This window comes from Electrona antarctica (assembly GCF_951216825.1).
Source record: "Electrona antarctica genome assembly, chromosome: 1".
NCBI classification, from domain to species: Eukaryota; Metazoa; Chordata; class Actinopteri; order Myctophiformes; family Myctophidae; genus Electrona; species Electrona antarctica.
In genome coordinates, this window is record NC_136806.1 from 20450573 (window position 1) to 20468034 (window position 17462).

The 17462-nt window shown below is 42.4% G+C and overlaps 1 protein-coding gene across 2 annotated transcripts in view; it reads left to right on the top strand.

Moving 5' to 3' along the window:
* The first annotated feature begins 6135 nt into the window (after window positions 1–6135).
* atp8a1 (ATPase phospholipid transporting 8A1) overlaps window positions 6136–17462 on the top strand; it is a 158743-nt gene continuing 147416 nt past the window's right edge. For both annotated transcript variants that reach the window (XM_079509325.1, XM_079509326.1), the window contains exon 1: window positions 6136–6489. In XM_079509325.1, coding sequence (XP_079365451.1) covers window positions 6441–6489 — 49 coding nt within the window. In that variant the 5' untranslated portion in view covers window positions 6136–6440. The remainder of the gene's footprint in view (window positions 6490–17462) is intronic.

A 17462-nucleotide genomic window follows, 5' to 3' on the forward strand; every position in this document is an offset into this window, starting at 1 on the left:
CTGGAAAGTTGACTCCAATGAGGTCACTGGAGTAAAATCTGTGAAGGTAAAAATCACAACTCAACGACCTGGTTTTTAGCCACTACCATCAGAGGCGACATTGATGGGGGTGATGTTGTATGGTTTAGAGACAGTCGCATTGAGGAAAAGACAGGAAGCAGAGCTGGAGGTCTAAAATGTTGAGGTTCTCTCTGGGAGTAACAAGGATGGTCAGGAACAAGTACATCAGAGAGACAGCGCATGTCCGATGTTTTGGAGATAAAGCCAGAGGCCAGACTGAGATGGTTTGGACACGTACAGCGGAGGGACAGTGAGTATATTGGTAGGAGGATGTTGAGGTTGGAGGACAGGATGAGATGGAGGCAGATGATTCGCTGTGGCGACTCCTGAATGAAGGGAAAAGCCGAAAGGAAAAGAAGACCATGAGAGGCGACATTGACCTAATGGTTGGCTGTGTTTATAGGGTAACCTAAGCTGACCTATTTGAATCTCACTATGCAGTTAAATCCTGAGTGTTCATTTAAAATGGACATCATTTGGGTCCATTTGTACACTCTCAGAGTTAAATTAACACTTGGGATTTTAGGTAATGGTTTAATTTCACCTGAGTTCATTTAAAGGCACACGCTATGCTGAGTCCTTAAACTATTTTATCTCATTTAAGCACACCCAGACAAGAGCCTGCTCTGTTGGTGATAGTTTGTGACCTAAAGGCCCTGCCCCTCGGCCCTGCTCATCAATAGTGCTAATGTGGCTTCACCAATCGCCTCCACTGCCATTAAAAAGCCATTTCAACTAGTTAATGGCTTTAACCACTAGCCATTTCTCATGTTTGTTGCATTATTACTGACAAGAAGCAAGATGAGGAATGGTTTTAATTTGGGGTGATTCAAATAATGGCCATCCACAATGGTTCCCTATATTGTGAGCTGCTACCTTTAAACGCATTTTAAATCTGAGACTTTTTTCTATACTATTTAAATAGTTTTTTTATAAAAAATGATTCCATTTGTCCCAAAGTGACAAATAGCACCAATGGAACAAAGATTGGTGCTATTTGTTTCAAAAAAGCTTTATACCCAATACATAACATACTAACAGCCTACACAATGCTGTACACCCTTTTCAACTGTTTCTTTATTATATTTTGACACTTGCTTTGGAAATGTATGTAGCCTATGTTAATTGTATTGTGAGTAGTTGACCATCAGACACTACCTCCTTCTCCCACCAGCAGGGGGCAGACTGCAATTCCACAACAGCACTGTCCTGTCACTGAGTCCCTATCCCTATAGAGCTTTAGACAAGGACTGATGGCTGCATCTATATGCATGTCTGGTTCAGTCCTCAGAGCTGAAGCAAGGATCAATATCTCTCAATGACAAAATCACTCAAGCCTAGTGAACTGGAACCAGAGAAGTCGAACTCAACAGCTGCTCAATAAAGAGGCCTGTCATGAAATATGTGTATTATGAGGTATCGATGAATGATGACTCATAGTCTCGTACAAATAAATAGCACATTTTATGACAGAATCCTTATTTTCCTCATTTTACAGTGTAATTTGAACGCTTTGTTAGTTTGTAACTTTTGGCTGGAAATAATGCCATTCGTCATTGTTGGTTGTCACTCTGTGGTGAGAGTGACTCACTCTCGTCACAGTACACTGGGCTTTAATATCACAGTTTTGAAGCTGGACCCATCACCCAAATGAAGGAAAGGCCAGCCTGGAACAGAGTAAACCAAGTTTCCTTTTCAAACAGGCTGAAGACAAGGACAGAAACAAAGAGACATGTGAAACAGAGAGAGAGAGGGAAGAAGTGACATAGAGGGACAGGGAGACAGCTTGTGATGCTACAGTATGTCACAGGACCGGTCTCAGTTCAAACTTGCAAACATATTGGACATCTTCCTATTGGTTGGTGCTTGGTATCTTTAATTTAGGTCATCTTGGTTTTAAGACCCTTCAGACCGTTTTGTCTTTCATGTCAGATTAGATTACTCCCCGCCCATGCAGGCAGTTACCGTGATTTCTGATGACGGCGAGGAAAGGCTGGAATGAATGGCAGCTGAAAGGCGTACAAATGAAAAGATTCAAATGATGTGTTTTTGTGGCACAATTACATGTACTGCTGATCTGTATTCAACAACGTTCACCAGAGTCGTTGAAAATACATGGTTAACCACTGAGGCACTTAATGATTTTGTAATGATTTCCATTTGCTGGTGTGGTTAGATGAATGCTGCCATGTAGTTCTGGCCTACAGGACTGTTGATTTGTCAGAGCACTCAACCTTTGACCATAGCTTGAGGCAGACAGAATTGACAGTGTTGGCCGTTTCAAACAGAGTGGATGGAGATACTAAAGTGATCAAGCCAAAGCCACTTCTGTAATCTGAACAGTTTCATGGCATAAAAAAAAGAAAAACAGATAATCACATATTCACATTCTAGCATTCACGCACGCGCGTGCGCACGCACGCACACACACACACACACACACACACCCGTGATCTGTGTAAAAAGCTCATCTACGTCTCCCATTGGCTCTGATTTCTCTACATTTATATAATCATTCTATAAGATCACATAAGAACACTGTCATATTACAATGGCTTTGGTCCTTTTATTGCTTGGATTGTTGCATAGTAAAATACTCTGTTTACAAATGTAAACAAATGGACCTTTATGTCCAAATTAACACTGGCATATACTGTGTGGTGATCTTTCTGGTGATTCACTTATCATTTTAACTGCTGCTGTGATAAGTTTAAATCGATCTGGATAAAAGCAGTTCAAGGCGTAAACAGTACAGACACCTGCCTCTGCCCTCTAGTAAAACAGTACAGACACCTGCCTCTGCCCTCTAGTAAAACAGTACAGACACCTGCCTCTGCCCTCTAGTAAAACAGTACAGACACCTGCCTCTGCCCTCTAGTAAAACTGAAAACTGCGAGGAGGCTGGCAAACTACCCAGTCTCAGCAGCTTTTCATGGCTAATGAGCCAAAGAACAATCAATGGAACACTAAATCCTCTCACCTCTTACCTTCTGTTATGTTCTACAGAGTATATCAATGGAACACTAAATCCTCTCACCTCTTACCTTCTGTTATGTTCTACAGAGTATATGACACTATAATACTGTCAAACTAAAATAATAATCAAATATATTATAACGGAAGTATTATCAATTAGTGCTTTGAATCAAAGTCATATTGCCATAAGGGTCTTTCTTTTCTTTTCGTACATTTTTGTAGGAAACCCAACTTGTGTGAGTTTAGAAGCTTTTAAAACCCTCTATGCTTAAAAACTTGACCTGATTTGGCCCTGTATACTTTACTTGGTCTGCTCTTTCTACCCTGTACACAAAATCTCTTTTTCACACAATGCACCCGTTGTGAGCTTGTAGATCTGCCATTTTTGGTTACACCCCCACCCTCCGAATAGGGATGCTGCTAGGGTTCAAATAAAGACAACTAGGAAATGAGTACCAGTGCAAGTATATTGGGGGGGGGGGGGGGGGGGGGGGTGTTGTTTGCCTTGCTTTATTGATAGATATACAGTAGGTAGACAGGAAACGGGGAGAGAGATGCGGGGAAGACACACAGCAAAGGTAGTCGGGATCGGAACTCGAACCCGCGACGCGCTGATTACCAGCAGGTGCCTGGGGCCGGGCTCCAGTGCAAATATTGTTTGGCCACCCTGATAAATCCATAGACTAGGCCTATATGACAGGTTGTTGTGACAGGGTATATAGAGAGACATGGGGGATTTTGATGGGTGAGTGAATAAGTCATTATTTAGACTGCTGAAACACAAAACCAGTGCACACATAATCGAAGAGGCAGGCTTCTTGTCTCTGTTGCTTAGCAACCTTGTGAGCTACAGAACCAAATCCCTGTGGTGGTGTGCTGATGCTGTTGAATAAGGCGGAGAGAAGGAGAAAAAATGAAATCTTTGGAAATTATCCTTCTCTTACAGGCTTTGTGAGTGGAGGTGTTCTCACTCAAGTGTTATTTGTTTATTTCTTATTTGTGGGTGATATTCCTGACTTCATGTGCCTCATGCCACGGTACAGAACTGTTTGTTTTAGTAGAATCTACCAGGTTTGCACTATTGAGGATATTAATATAATTTCCACTCACTGTCATTTATTAATTTAATTTTGGCCTAATTTTGGGGATCAGGGATTCACAAAAAGTCTCAAACACAGATTTTGTGTGGCCATGCTAAGTTTTGCTGCATTGCATTCAAAGCCAATGCATTCTTACACTAGGTTTTCACAGACCAGGAACATCCTTTGAAACATTCCCATAGGTCTGTAAGAAATCTATATCTAAATACTAACTCAATTAATGGATCATTTTATGCTAAAAGTAGCAGAGAGGTGGCAATGTGTTTGCATTCGAGCAGATATGCACAAAAACGATGCCACGCATAGCTTGATAACGGTAAACAATGTAGGCTACATTGTGGGCTACATAGGCATATCTGTAACACTGCAGTTCTCTCAAGTAACTGCAGTGGTGCTGCTGCTGTATAAATGCTGCCTCCAGTGTGATTCATATTTCAACTGCAGTGGAAGTATTGTACAGGTTGACTTACCAGGCATAGCCAGTCAATTCACAGAAGACTATAGCATCATTTATTTTACCCCCCCCCCCTCCCTTTTTAGGGTGTTGTACACTAGCACATTTGTTGTGCATGGCATGAGTATGTCTGTGTGCACATGTCTGTTGTTTTATATGTGTATGATTTCAATAAATGCAAGACAAACTGAAAATAAACACAACCAGTAAGAGTTTAGCATCTGTCTCTCTCTTTCTCTCTCACATTACAACACAGACGGATATGTTACAGATATTGACAAAGGCTTTAAAGGAAGTTGTAAGCTCGGGTAAATCACCCTGGATTAGACCTTTTGCTCTGAGCAGGTCTCTCTAGACAATAATCTCATAATAAGTGTTTTAATTCCCATACTGGCTGAGCTGAATAACATATTGCGATTATTGCCTCATGAAATATATATATTTTTAAGAATATAAAATAATGTATAACCCAAATAATGATTGTGCTAGATGCCTAGTATTTCTAGTTAACCCGCAGTTTTGATTCAAAGAAAATCAAATGAGTATTTAACATGAAAGCATAATCATTATGAGGTCATCAGAGAGTGAGACTATGCATTGTTCAGTAGGTAGCTGCAGTGCACCTAAAAACTTAATAGGAGATTGTGAAGCAATTGTTTCTCAGACTCTCAGTTATCCATTTTTGGTATGGATTTATATCCTATTATCAGGAATCAGGATGCTTTCGACTCTGTCTCTGATACACCAAAAATAACAAAAAAGATAACAATACAAAGATAATAGACCTATGCAAATTATGGCTCATTTGAACTCTTGCTGAAGACTCACGTTTGTATATTTTCCATATCAATGCTATAGCTTACACATTTGACTGTTAACCGTTTGACCTGGTATACTGTAACTGTAGTCTATCACGTTTCATTAACTCTGCTATCACTACATGTGAGGTCCTGGGTCAGTAATCAGTACAGCCTTTGAGATGTGTGTGCTGTGTATAAGTGTGTGCGTAAGTGAAGCTAAAAATGATGCCTTAATAATCGTGTATATGTATAGCCTATAAATTGAATGATACATCTGATTATGTCAGATTGAGTATAATGAACCTATATCTTTTTTTGTTATCAAATGTTTTTTACTTACAAAAACAACGATGAGTATCCCGATGACGTTTTGGTCACACTCACAACACAAATAGTAAGTGAACTGTAGGCTATTTATCAACCCCACACTACAACTATACTGCAGTGGGAATCTCCACAGGACTCACCAATGCAGCATATTTTGGGTAAGTGCAGTATTTATTCTTATCATCATCTTTACAAAACAACGGCGTCTTGTTAGAAAAACACCCTGGCATCTTTTTTTGTTTGTTTTTTACAGCATTGAGTAAATATTGTATATACATAATATTGTAATGTCGTCGCATAATGGTATATATTAAGTTCCATGAAATGCCCCCAACCCCTGGCTGTGTAGATGGTACAGTCCATATTATGAAGCGGCAGCGTCCCCCTCATTTCAGTTTATGTGAAACCCGTGTGTTGGCTTCAGCGATTCTATCTGGCCGCGTCTTTCTCTCTCTACAACCAACCCACTTAGTTATCATACACAGGATGCAGGGGGAAGCCGTGGAGTCGTGAGGAGGACATGATTGGTCGACAAAATAATGAATGTTGATATTTAAATGGAGCCTTTACTGTCCGCATGAAAGAGGTTACTTCGTTGAACGTAGGCTGCTTCTGCTGAAATTCCTAGACGGGTGAGAAGAGGCAGGCAGCGGCTACTGGGGGAGCATAATAAACCGTTAAGCGGCGTTTGACAGGTGCCATCGCCCGGCTTTGCGTGGAGAGATGCCGCCTGTACAGAGAACGATGTCCGATCTTCGCTCCCGTGCGGAGGGTAAGTAGAACAGTCGTGAGAAGGAGAAAATGTCCAAAAAATAATTGGTACATAGTCTTAGCTATTGCTGCAAGAAGGCCAGTTCTCTGTATTACACTAACTTGCTTGCTAGCTAGCTCTGAGTACCCAGCTATAAATGCAATCTTGGCACCCATAAAGACCAAGAGCAACTTCAACTCCCAACCCTGCCCATCAATTAACGAATTCTATTTTTTAGACAATGTGCTCAGGTAGGTAGGTGGACAGGTGCCCTTGTCAGCTGTGACATTTGCCACAGCAGGTCTCTTCTTTGTTGGCCTTGGGATTTGGGAGCATCACTTCTTCACAGAGCACTAGTTTTCAAATACTTTCATGTCATCCCCATTCGTTTGTGACAGGGACTGGGAGGGACCACCATAGGAGGATACTTCTGTTGATAGATTAGATTTTAGTACAGTCAGAATTCTACAACTGACAGTATACACTGTTTACTGCTGGAGAGATAGTGAAACTGAAAGCTATGCTGTAATAGTCAAATAGACAATCATCTTGTGCATTCTTTCGTTTGGCTAACTTCTAGCTGGTGAAATAATAGTGAAAATGAATTTCGGACACTCTAAACTGCCTCAAGGGGTCCTCACTTTGAGAAGTGCTAGAGCAATAGGATGCATCTACAGATAACAGTTTTGGTCAAGTGGATTGGATACATCTCGGTTTCCTACTCTGTAGTTGTAGTATACTAGTGAATTCAGTTGTTCGCATTAATAAACTGTCAGTGTAGGGCTTATGGAAGGGTTCATTTTCATTTGCCTAAATTGCCTGCATGGTGCATGCACACTGAAATAACATCCAAAAAGGATGTTATTTTAATTATTTATAATATGGGCACAGCCAAAGTAAATTGATTAGAGCTGTGGCAGGCTGGCAGCTGTGTGTCACTGTACTGAATCAAGTTGCTAAATAATCTGCCATGTGATGTTTGTAGTTAATGTAGGCTTACTTCCATTTATTTCCTTATAATTATGCTAATCAGGAAACTCATACAGTAACTCAGTGAGTGAGTATGGGAAAAGTGACTTCGGTGGCAGCGGTGGCCGAACGGATTGCGGAGCGGTCTTGATACCGGAAGGTCGCCAGTTCGAATCAGCGGTCCGACACGTTAAAATTACCACCGCTGAAGTGCCCTTGAACAAGGCATTGAACCACTACGATGAAATGTTCTATGAGCAGGGCCTGACTGGAAACAAGTTCTTGAGCTTAGCCCAGATACCCTGGGTAAATATAGTAATCATTTCATTTCATTTCAATACAGACATTTCATATTCACAACCCAGGAAATGTAATTTCATTCATACTGTCACTTTTTGGCATGGATGTCAGTAGTATATATTTTACAGTGAGTCATTGTTGACTTGCATAAAAAAAAAGTTTAATTTCATGAAACATGAAGCATTGTGTAAGCCGTATTTGTCATCTCCAATAGGTTTTGGCTTTATCTTTTTGGAGATGACTTTACCACAGTAATTTTAAAGTAACCCTAACCCTAACCCTAATCATCTCTGGATTACTGCTAAATGTGTTTTGCATTATCGCTGTAATTATGACACTTTATTACTCTCGAGGGTGCATGTCATTGTGTTGAGCGTGTTATAAATAATTTAATGCCAGCATAGATTTCATAGAGGACCGTTGACTGTCGTTGATGTTTCTGCAGTCATAAGACCGAGTGCATGAATAATGCAGCAGCTAGTGCTGTCACCCACAGCCCCCCGAGCAGCATTGCACCTCATTTCACTTATAAAGGGCAAACATTTTACTTCTCCTCAGAGCCAAGGCCATCCATGTCTTGCCATCTGCCCCCCCCCCCCCCCACCCCCCATCTCTGATTTCCTTTTCTTTTTTGAGTGGTGCAATGTGGAACCACTCCTATAGACAGCTATGTGTGTCCCTGGGTTTGTCCCTGGCTGGGTGGCTGGGTCTGTCCGAGCACGAAAATAGCGTTTGTTCACCACCAAGTGTCACTGACACACACACACACACACACACACACACACACACACACACACACACACACACACACACACACACACACACACACACACACACACACACACACACACACACACACACACACACACACAGGCCAGGGATGAGGGATTGTGCAGTACGTACAGCACAAGTACAGTGCAGCACCACTCACTTCAGAGGGGTCTGATTTTTCTTTTTTTTTGTGCGAGCAGAGGTCAGCTTTCAATGTTGGAATCGACATTGATTAGATTCCAATGGTGTGCCACCACCAGACTATGTGGCTGTCTTGCTCCTACTGTACATCAAGCGTGCCAGCCTCTCTTCTCAATGTGAAGGGCCCCTTTCCCCTGGCTGACTGCCTGGTACAGGTAGCTGCTCCCCCCCCCCCCCCCCCCCCCGCCATCTAGTTTTATTTTTTAATCACTGTGCGTCAGGCAGCCTTCCATCTAGAAAGGGCAGGCCTCTGCCAGGCTTACTACCTAATCCACTGGTGGCCTGTCCCTCAGCTCTGTGTGAATACACTCTTCATCCTGGCATCCATGCATGTGCCACCCTACTCTTATGCTCTACTCTGCTTTGGGAATAACCACCTACTACCCACCAGCCCACATGCTGCTGTGTTGCCAAAATATCCCATCCAGGGCACAATGGGACATAGGTGAAGTCATTAGCCATCACTTTTAGGACTGGGTATTGCCTACACAACATCATGATACGTATAGCAGTATAGAGGCCACGAGACGATATGCATCGTGATACACGTTGAATTTGAGTAATGGTCAAGTCTTACCGTTACTACAAGAGCTCTTCTTTATTTTAAGAGCAAAGGCAAAGCCTTAAGTATTGCACGAATTAAAACACTTTCATAGGGGGCACGGTGGCACAGTTGGTAGTGCTGTCGCCTCACAGCTAGAAGGTCCTGGGTTCGATTCCCGCTCGGGACACTGTGGGTGCTGGCGGCGTGTTTCCTCCTCCGCGTCATCAGTGCCCATACCCGAGGCGGGGTTGTCGAAAGGGCCTTTCTGTGTGGAGTTTGCATGTTCTCCCCGTGTCCCCTAGGGTAGGTACCCTCACAAAAAACATGCAGTAATCCTGGTCTCTAAACTGCCTCCCCCTGGCCAGCCGGGGCGCCTGATGGAGGGAAAAGGAACTGGTTGGAATAACGTGTTCCTTCCACACGCTACGTCCAACCAGGGAAACTGTCAGGTGTAAAGGAGCAACTTGGACACTCGGGCATGAAGGACGCATGAGTTCAAGTCTGTTGCTCTCCCCATGTCCCCCATATATGGGGACTAGGTTGGCGGAGGGTGTGTAGAGCCCAGGATCACATTAGATAATTGACACAGGGGTGAAAAATGGGTTACAAAATCGTGGGATAAAAATTATAAAAAAATAAAATAAAACACTTTCATTTAAGCCCCACAGAGATCTTTAAAGTAAAATAATTTACTATAATTCCAGAGTTCCTATAATAAGTGCAATAATAACTGCAAAGAAATAATAATAATCTTAAAATGTAATTGTCTCTTGTGTTTACTCTTTTGATACAAACAATGTTGTAGTTCACAAGTTCATGTGAACCTGCACACTCATGATCTGCTCCAAAAGTTAGCCTACTTTATTGACTTTGCGAAACTTTGAGTTTGACCAGATGAAGAGCCTTGGCTCGAAACGTCGTCAATAAAGTATAACTTTTGGAGCAGATGAGTGTGTGGTTTCTTTTCTCTTTTTCTGACTGTGTTATGTGCAGTGTTGATTTCGTCGACTAATACTATGACGAAAAATGTTTGTCGACTACCTTTTTTCACTGACAACTACATAAAAACTAAGCCATGATGACTAAAACTATGACTAAATATACTGATAATTTTGTCAACAAATAAAAACTATGTTAGGAAGGTAGTAGTGGACAAGAGATCCCGTATAAGTCATTTTACACTTGGTTGCATGCTGAAAATAGCAGATCTACAAGCTCACAACGCGTCGCGAGCTTGTAGATCGGCTATTTTCACCAAGTGTAAAATCAGTCATTACGACGGCATCAAGGCCCGCCAAAATACATTTTATTCTACTAAATCACCTGTAGATTTAAACACTAAAACATTCCAGGTGACTAAAATGTGACTTAGACTAAATAAACTATTCAAGAGACTAAAACTAAAATCTAAATTTACTGCCAAAAACAACACTGGTTATGTGGCAACCACAGGTAATGCATTTCCTGCCGTATTGATTCGATACAGTAGCCTATGTGTACACATATCGACAAGCATGGCGGATGATACACCATATTGATATAACATTTACATTCACTGCTTAACTTTTTAGAGCAGCATATACTTCAGCATATAAATTGGAGTTTGCAACATTGTTGTTACCTTTTACTATACAGTGTGATTACCTATGATCACAAAAAATATATATTACAGGCATTTTACTTACTTCTTTCAAGGTTAAAGGTTAAAGGTCAATGGTTAAAAATTTAGTCCAGAAGTTGTGAATTTGACACAAATATTATACATCATCATCATCATCATACTATAATTCTGACAATGTCTGAATGTGATTCTGACAATGTCTGAATGTCTGTCCATCTGTGTGTCACTGTGACTGCCGTAGCTCCTCACTGCCTGCACCAATCACTCCCACTTTTCACACAGGCATTGACCATAATAATATGGAGGTCTTAACGAAGCCCTTTTTCCAATTTAACAAATTATAAATTAATAATGAATTTATTAGTGAATTAAAAATGCGAAAACGCACCCAGGGCGCAGTACCCCCCCGCGGCCACAGGGCGCAGTACCCCCTGCGGCCACAAGGCGGCAAGTATTTCACAACGGGTAAGGGCTAGTTAATATAAAACAAAAAAATTCAGAAAACTTAGGCCAGGCTTTAGAAGGCGTTTTTAGAATTGGCCTCAGGCCTAAATGGGTTAAGCTTTATCGCCCACCTTCCCATTTTCAATATTCCTGTTATTCTAGTTAAACTGAACCTCTCCCCCTCCTCCTCTGTGCAGATTTTCAGCAACACCAGCTAAGCCCCCGTCTGTCTGAATAGTGGTTACAGCTGGGAGGGAGACCACAGGGGGAATAGGCCGCTCCCTTTTGACGGATTCGAGAGCGGCTCGTGTGCCTGGCGGATCACTGGTTCATAATAATGTGGCACAAAAGCATGCCTGTAAATCCCCTGTCTGGGTGCTGGCGGCGTGTCATATCAAGTCCCCTCCACCCTCACAATGCTGGCCCCTCCCCTTGCCTCAGCACGGGACATCATCTCCTCTCCTCTATTTTACACTTCACATCCTGCCTTCCATCACTAAAGCTGCAGCTGGCCTAATATCAATTTCTTCACCTACTCTATTTTCCTCACATCACTGATTCTCCTCCGTCTACGAGGCAAAAGGAGATCTGGCAGTTTGACAACTCGTGCATGCACAAGATGAGCTCATACTCACCGCATGCGTAAGCATACATATACGTGTACATGATGCACACGTATCCATGCATGCACGCTTGTGTGTGCGTGCGCGCGCGCGCACGCACGCACTCGCACGCACACAGTGTAGAGAGCACGTAGTTTTTCATGGATAATTTTAACGATTGGTAATCAGAGCTATTTTTGATAACCTGGCTGTCAGGCCATAGTAAGATTCTTCTCTTGCACCATTTGTGATGTTGTATAAATACCTGATATCTTGTTCACCCTTTCATACAGACTTGTATTTTGTCAGGGACATGGAGATGACATTACATTACATTCTCTCCAGATGTTTATTATTACAGCTACGGCTCGGCCTGGTCAATTAATCACATTTTATTTTCTATTATGATTTTGGCTTCCAATGATTATGAAAACGAAATAATTGAGATAAAATTATTATTGTGCCACATTCTATTTCGCAATGATGCTCTCAGTTTGTCTTGCTATAAATCCAACTCTCCCCTTTCCTTTATTATGCTTACCCACATGCCTAAAAGCCCAAACTCACTCTAAGTTAGGCTGTGGCATGTGGAGTTCAGCATGGGCCAAAATATTGGAAAGAGAGCATTTGGTCAACAAGACACACTTTGGCTTCAAGGAGACTATGAGGAAGAAGAAATGTTGTTAAAGATTTATTAGCTTTATTTTAATAAATTGGTCTGTGACCAAACAAAGGATCAAGAAAGTGAGAAAGTTCAAGAAAATCCACTGTTAGAAAAAAAGTTCAATAAATGTATGATATTGTAATAATCGTGTTAAATAATCATCTCAATATGATTCTTGCCATAATCAAGCAGTCCTAGGTCCTGTTACAGACTAGAGTGACATGCCCATTGTAACTATTGTATTAACCATTCTCTGAACACTCTGTGACAGGCCTTTATGGTCAAGCCATGTCATCACTATAAGTTCTAGCATAAAAACGTGATGTGCAATGTCATCACTAGCACATTAATGCAGGACTCAGGCATTGCTTCAAAACCAAAAGCCTAGTATCCATTATCCAGGATAATGGATTTGATCCTGTGATCTGCGGGTCAGTTGGAAGACCTCAGTAATGACCCCATTTGTTCAGGTGGAATCTTATTTACGATCCTGTGGGAAGCGGCATCACAAACAAGCTCGTACAACGATGAATCACCTCCACACAAGCTTTGCCACCAGCTAAAAAAAACACAACTCTGCTCTGATCTCCCGCTGCCGAACACCAAATCATTTGTAAAAGGAGTATTAAAGATTGAAGGAAGAGGCCTAAAGAAAAGGTGTATTTTTCTGGTTGGTGGTCGCGTGGTTTAACTGACAGCGTTATTGCTTACAGTGAGTGTAATAAAAAACAAATTCAACAATACAATCAACCACTTGTAAGGGGTTCAGTCATTCAGTGGTCAATGTCACAGCACAGACAATTGCTGGATTGTATTGGTTTGGTCTGTGAAGATGCAACGTGCGTGTGCCAGACGGCGGGACGACACAGCAGTGGCCAACTGCACGTGCCGTGGAGACGGTCAGTGCGACCCTGACACGGCACAACTGCAAGGTCAGGCAGTGAGGCATCGGTTGGCACTCAGTGGGAAGGCAACACCATCAATGGTTAGGAAGATGACACCAGCGTTGCCCTTGGCCAATGCAGTCTTGTGCATTTCATGACCCTCTTCCTGGTCAAACTTGATGTACAACTATGTCACTGTGGCACGGCTGCTCTTTAGCAGGTGGTTATGTCTTAATAGCATGCTCGCAACAGCCATACACCCTATATCCCCTGCTATTTGCCCTACCTCTCTGTCTGTCTGTCTGATTGCTCTCTCTTTCTCTATGTAGCTACCATCAACTCCATAGTTCCTGCAGTAAAAGCAGAAGTACTGTTGCTACCTGGTTGTTTGTTAAAATAGTGGATACACCCTTTTGATCAAGATGGGCACACCCTCAATCTACACAGTGGTAGAGGCGTTAAAATAAACTGTGTGCGTGTGGGGGGGTGCATTGTAAATTTTGCACACATGTGTTAATCACAATGGAGTGGTGGTTGATGGACATATCTGATCTGTCCGTTTAAGCTAACCACTGACGCATCAGTTTATTCAGCAGCTATTTTCCACTGGCGTGGATTATTGTTATCCGGGTGCTGTTATCACTCAGGCTTTCAAGGTGCATTGCATTCATGCATTTTTAGATCAGGCATCATTGGATGTGAATTGAGTTGATGAAATCTTGATTGCTTGATTCTGTGGTCTACAGTGAAGCGTGAGATATGAAACTCGACATAGGACTTTGGCAAGTTACCTAGCAGCATAGGTCACACATGACTTACCCAAACAATGGGCTAGACTAGCCCATTGGTTCCCAACCATTTTATACTGAAGTACCTTGGCTCTCCATGTACCACTGTAATAACTGATGTTAAAATACAGGAGCGTATACCTTTTTGTTCCATTCCTAAGCCAACAATGCTGCCGCTCTGACGAAACTAATCAGTCTAATCAGCACAACTGATGATATTTCTAATGTGATTAATCCGTTTTCAAATCTTCTATTAACGGCTAGGTGTGCTGTCATGCCCATTTCAGCACGGCTGTATAGCCTATTTCAACCAATTGCCCAGCAAGAGCGAGGTCAAGAATAGCGACCGACGTAGTCGAACTACCTGTAGTAGTATAAATATTTAATTCCACTTTAGTGTTTTTTGTCTCCACCAGGCCGAAGGCATGGGGAGAGAGTATGTTTTGCACTCCGTCCGTGTGTGTGTGTGTGTGTGTCCGTGTGTGTGTCCTTCCGTCCGTCCGTTACCAGCTAATCTCCGGCACCGTTAACCCGGTCGATGCCAAACTTTGCACACACACTCCCTGGATGCCAACGATGAACCTCTGCCCCGCATTTTCCAGAACGGCCTGTTATAGCGCCACCAGGAGGCCGACCTTTGTACAACACATTTTTTGATATTACTCCTCCAGATTCTGTCCAAAAATCTCACAAATCGTTACACAGTATCTCTATGGTCATGTGCTCAAGTCGGATCTGTCCGATATTTCATATTCCATCCTAATTGGCTATAATTGGCTTTCACAGTTTGCAAGATTGCCCCGTTTTGAACAAAAGCCTCAAATCATGAACACAGCATGCAATTTACGTGAAATCTTTCACACATTTTCTTACTAGGCTGAGGAATATATCCCACCCTTTTCACATTGGCCTGTTATAGCGCCACCAACAGGTTGATTTTTGGAACAAAATGCCTCAAATCATCCAATTGCCATCAAAGGCAAACATGTTTATATTACTCCTAAACATTTTGCCAAACATCTCACACAGTCCTATCCTCCTGGTGGAGACCTGTGCCCAGAAGGGCACTTTTTCTAGTTTCTCCTTTTTGGGGGGGGTTGACTCCTCTTGAGTACCACCAGAGGGGGGCTCCTCTTGAGTACCACCAGAGGGGGGCTCAAGTACCACCAGTGGTACAAGTACCAGTGCTTTGGAACCTCTGCTCTAGCCCATGAATGAGGTTTGAATATTTGTACAAGCGTATCTTTATGTGCCTTGCGGGTTTAATTTGAACGCTTGGAGTGCTTTGGAAGTGAAGTGCTGCCTGACTAATGTTAAGTGCTGATATGATGGTTATCAACCTAAGCAGTACTGAGAATGAGATACAGATTTAGGTTATGTATAGGTCATCAGTACATTTTGTGTGTGTGTGTGTGTGTGTGTGTGTGTGTGTGTGTGTGTGTGTGTGTGTGTGTGTGTGTGTGTGTGTGTGTGTGTGTGTGTGTGTGTGTGTGTGTGTGTGTGTGTGTGTGTGTGTGTGTGTGTGTGTGTGTGTGTGTGTGTGTCACTATGACTAAGCTATGCCCAAATATGGAGTGTGTTCTGTTGTCTCACCTCAATGTTTTGTCATGGCATCAGGTGCAAACTATATATATATATGGGCACTAAAGGGGGCATGCATATACTGATGACAGCAGCGATCTTCATGGAAAATAAAAGGGATCATATTGCTTAGATCAGTGGTGATGGCTGCATAGCTTGGCGGCCATAGTCTAGATGTGACCAACAAGTTCGGTTCACGCTGAGGAAGGCCTTTGGCCGAAACATCCGCCAGTGATCTGCTGCTGTTCCTACACAATAAATAAGAGATTCTAAATGGACCAAGTGAGAGTGCTGGTGATCTTTCCAAAGATACTGTTTCTGCCAGAACCGTGTACCCGATACACGTGAACTGTGAACTATTCATCTGATGAGTGCTCGCCTTTCTCTCTTTTTCAAGTTTAAACTACAGCTGAGCTGCCCCATTATTGCTGTGACAAGTGCTAGTTACCCCACTGCAATATGATAAGCAACATATTTATGGATGGTGCCATGACTTGGCCTGAGTCTGTTATGAATCTAACATAATCTTTCTCTCATCTAATAATAATAATGGATTTTTATAGCGCTTTTCTATGCACTACTCAAAGCGCTTACAATGGCCCATTCATTCATACATTGGGAGGTGAAGCGGCGAACAGTCGACGCCAGCGTCCTCACTTCCCACATTCACACACCAATTGTGGCAACCACTGTAGGCAATGCAGGGTTCAGTGTTGTGCCTAAGGACAATTCGACATGTAGACAGGAGGAGCTGGGATTCGAACTGCCGACCCATGAATCATTGGACGACCTGCTCTACCTCCTGAGCCACAGCCGCCCATCTCATCCCATTTATGGAAGCAGGGTTGTGTGTGTGATACTTACGGTACTCATGGATATACAGTATATTATCTGCTGTACTTGCTAAAATATGTCCAGTATCTGGCTTGAATGAATCAATGCAGGGATATGTCATTCATTGGTTAACTCTTCTTAGCTATTATACTTACTAAATGACAATGGGTGTAGTGGAATTTGTTGTATTGATTTGAAACTAAGGTTAGAAGGTTGTGGGACTTGACATTGATCTGTCTGTGGAACAAAAATGTTGCCCTATGGTCTATGGAGGGTCACAGCATCTCGTGCTCACAAATGACCGTGCATGCTGCTGGAGAACAAATTGCAATTGATGGAAAGATAACCTACCTCTTTAGCCTTGGTTTTAACCATTTAAACCATTATGTATTGGGTTGAGCGGAATTCCCTCCTTTTTGCCCTCTACAACAAATGTCTTTGCTGAATATACCGTAGCCCACCTCTACAAGCTCATGATGAGCTTGTAGATCTGGCGTTTTCAGTGATTGTTTGCTTATTTTTGAGTGGTGCAGTGCAACCACTTCCATAGACAGCTATGTTTGTCCCTGGCTGGGTCTGTCTGAGCACAAAATAGTTTAGATTTGGTTGGTTGGTTTTCACAACCAAGTGTCACTGTTGCGCAACGACACACACACACACACACACACACATTTTAATCATTTATTTATGTCCACATAAGAGATAAAATACAAGGACACAAATATTTACAAGGTGCTGTACAGAGTGCAATCAGCAAATCCCGGACAAATACCCACACACCCTTCAGGGGT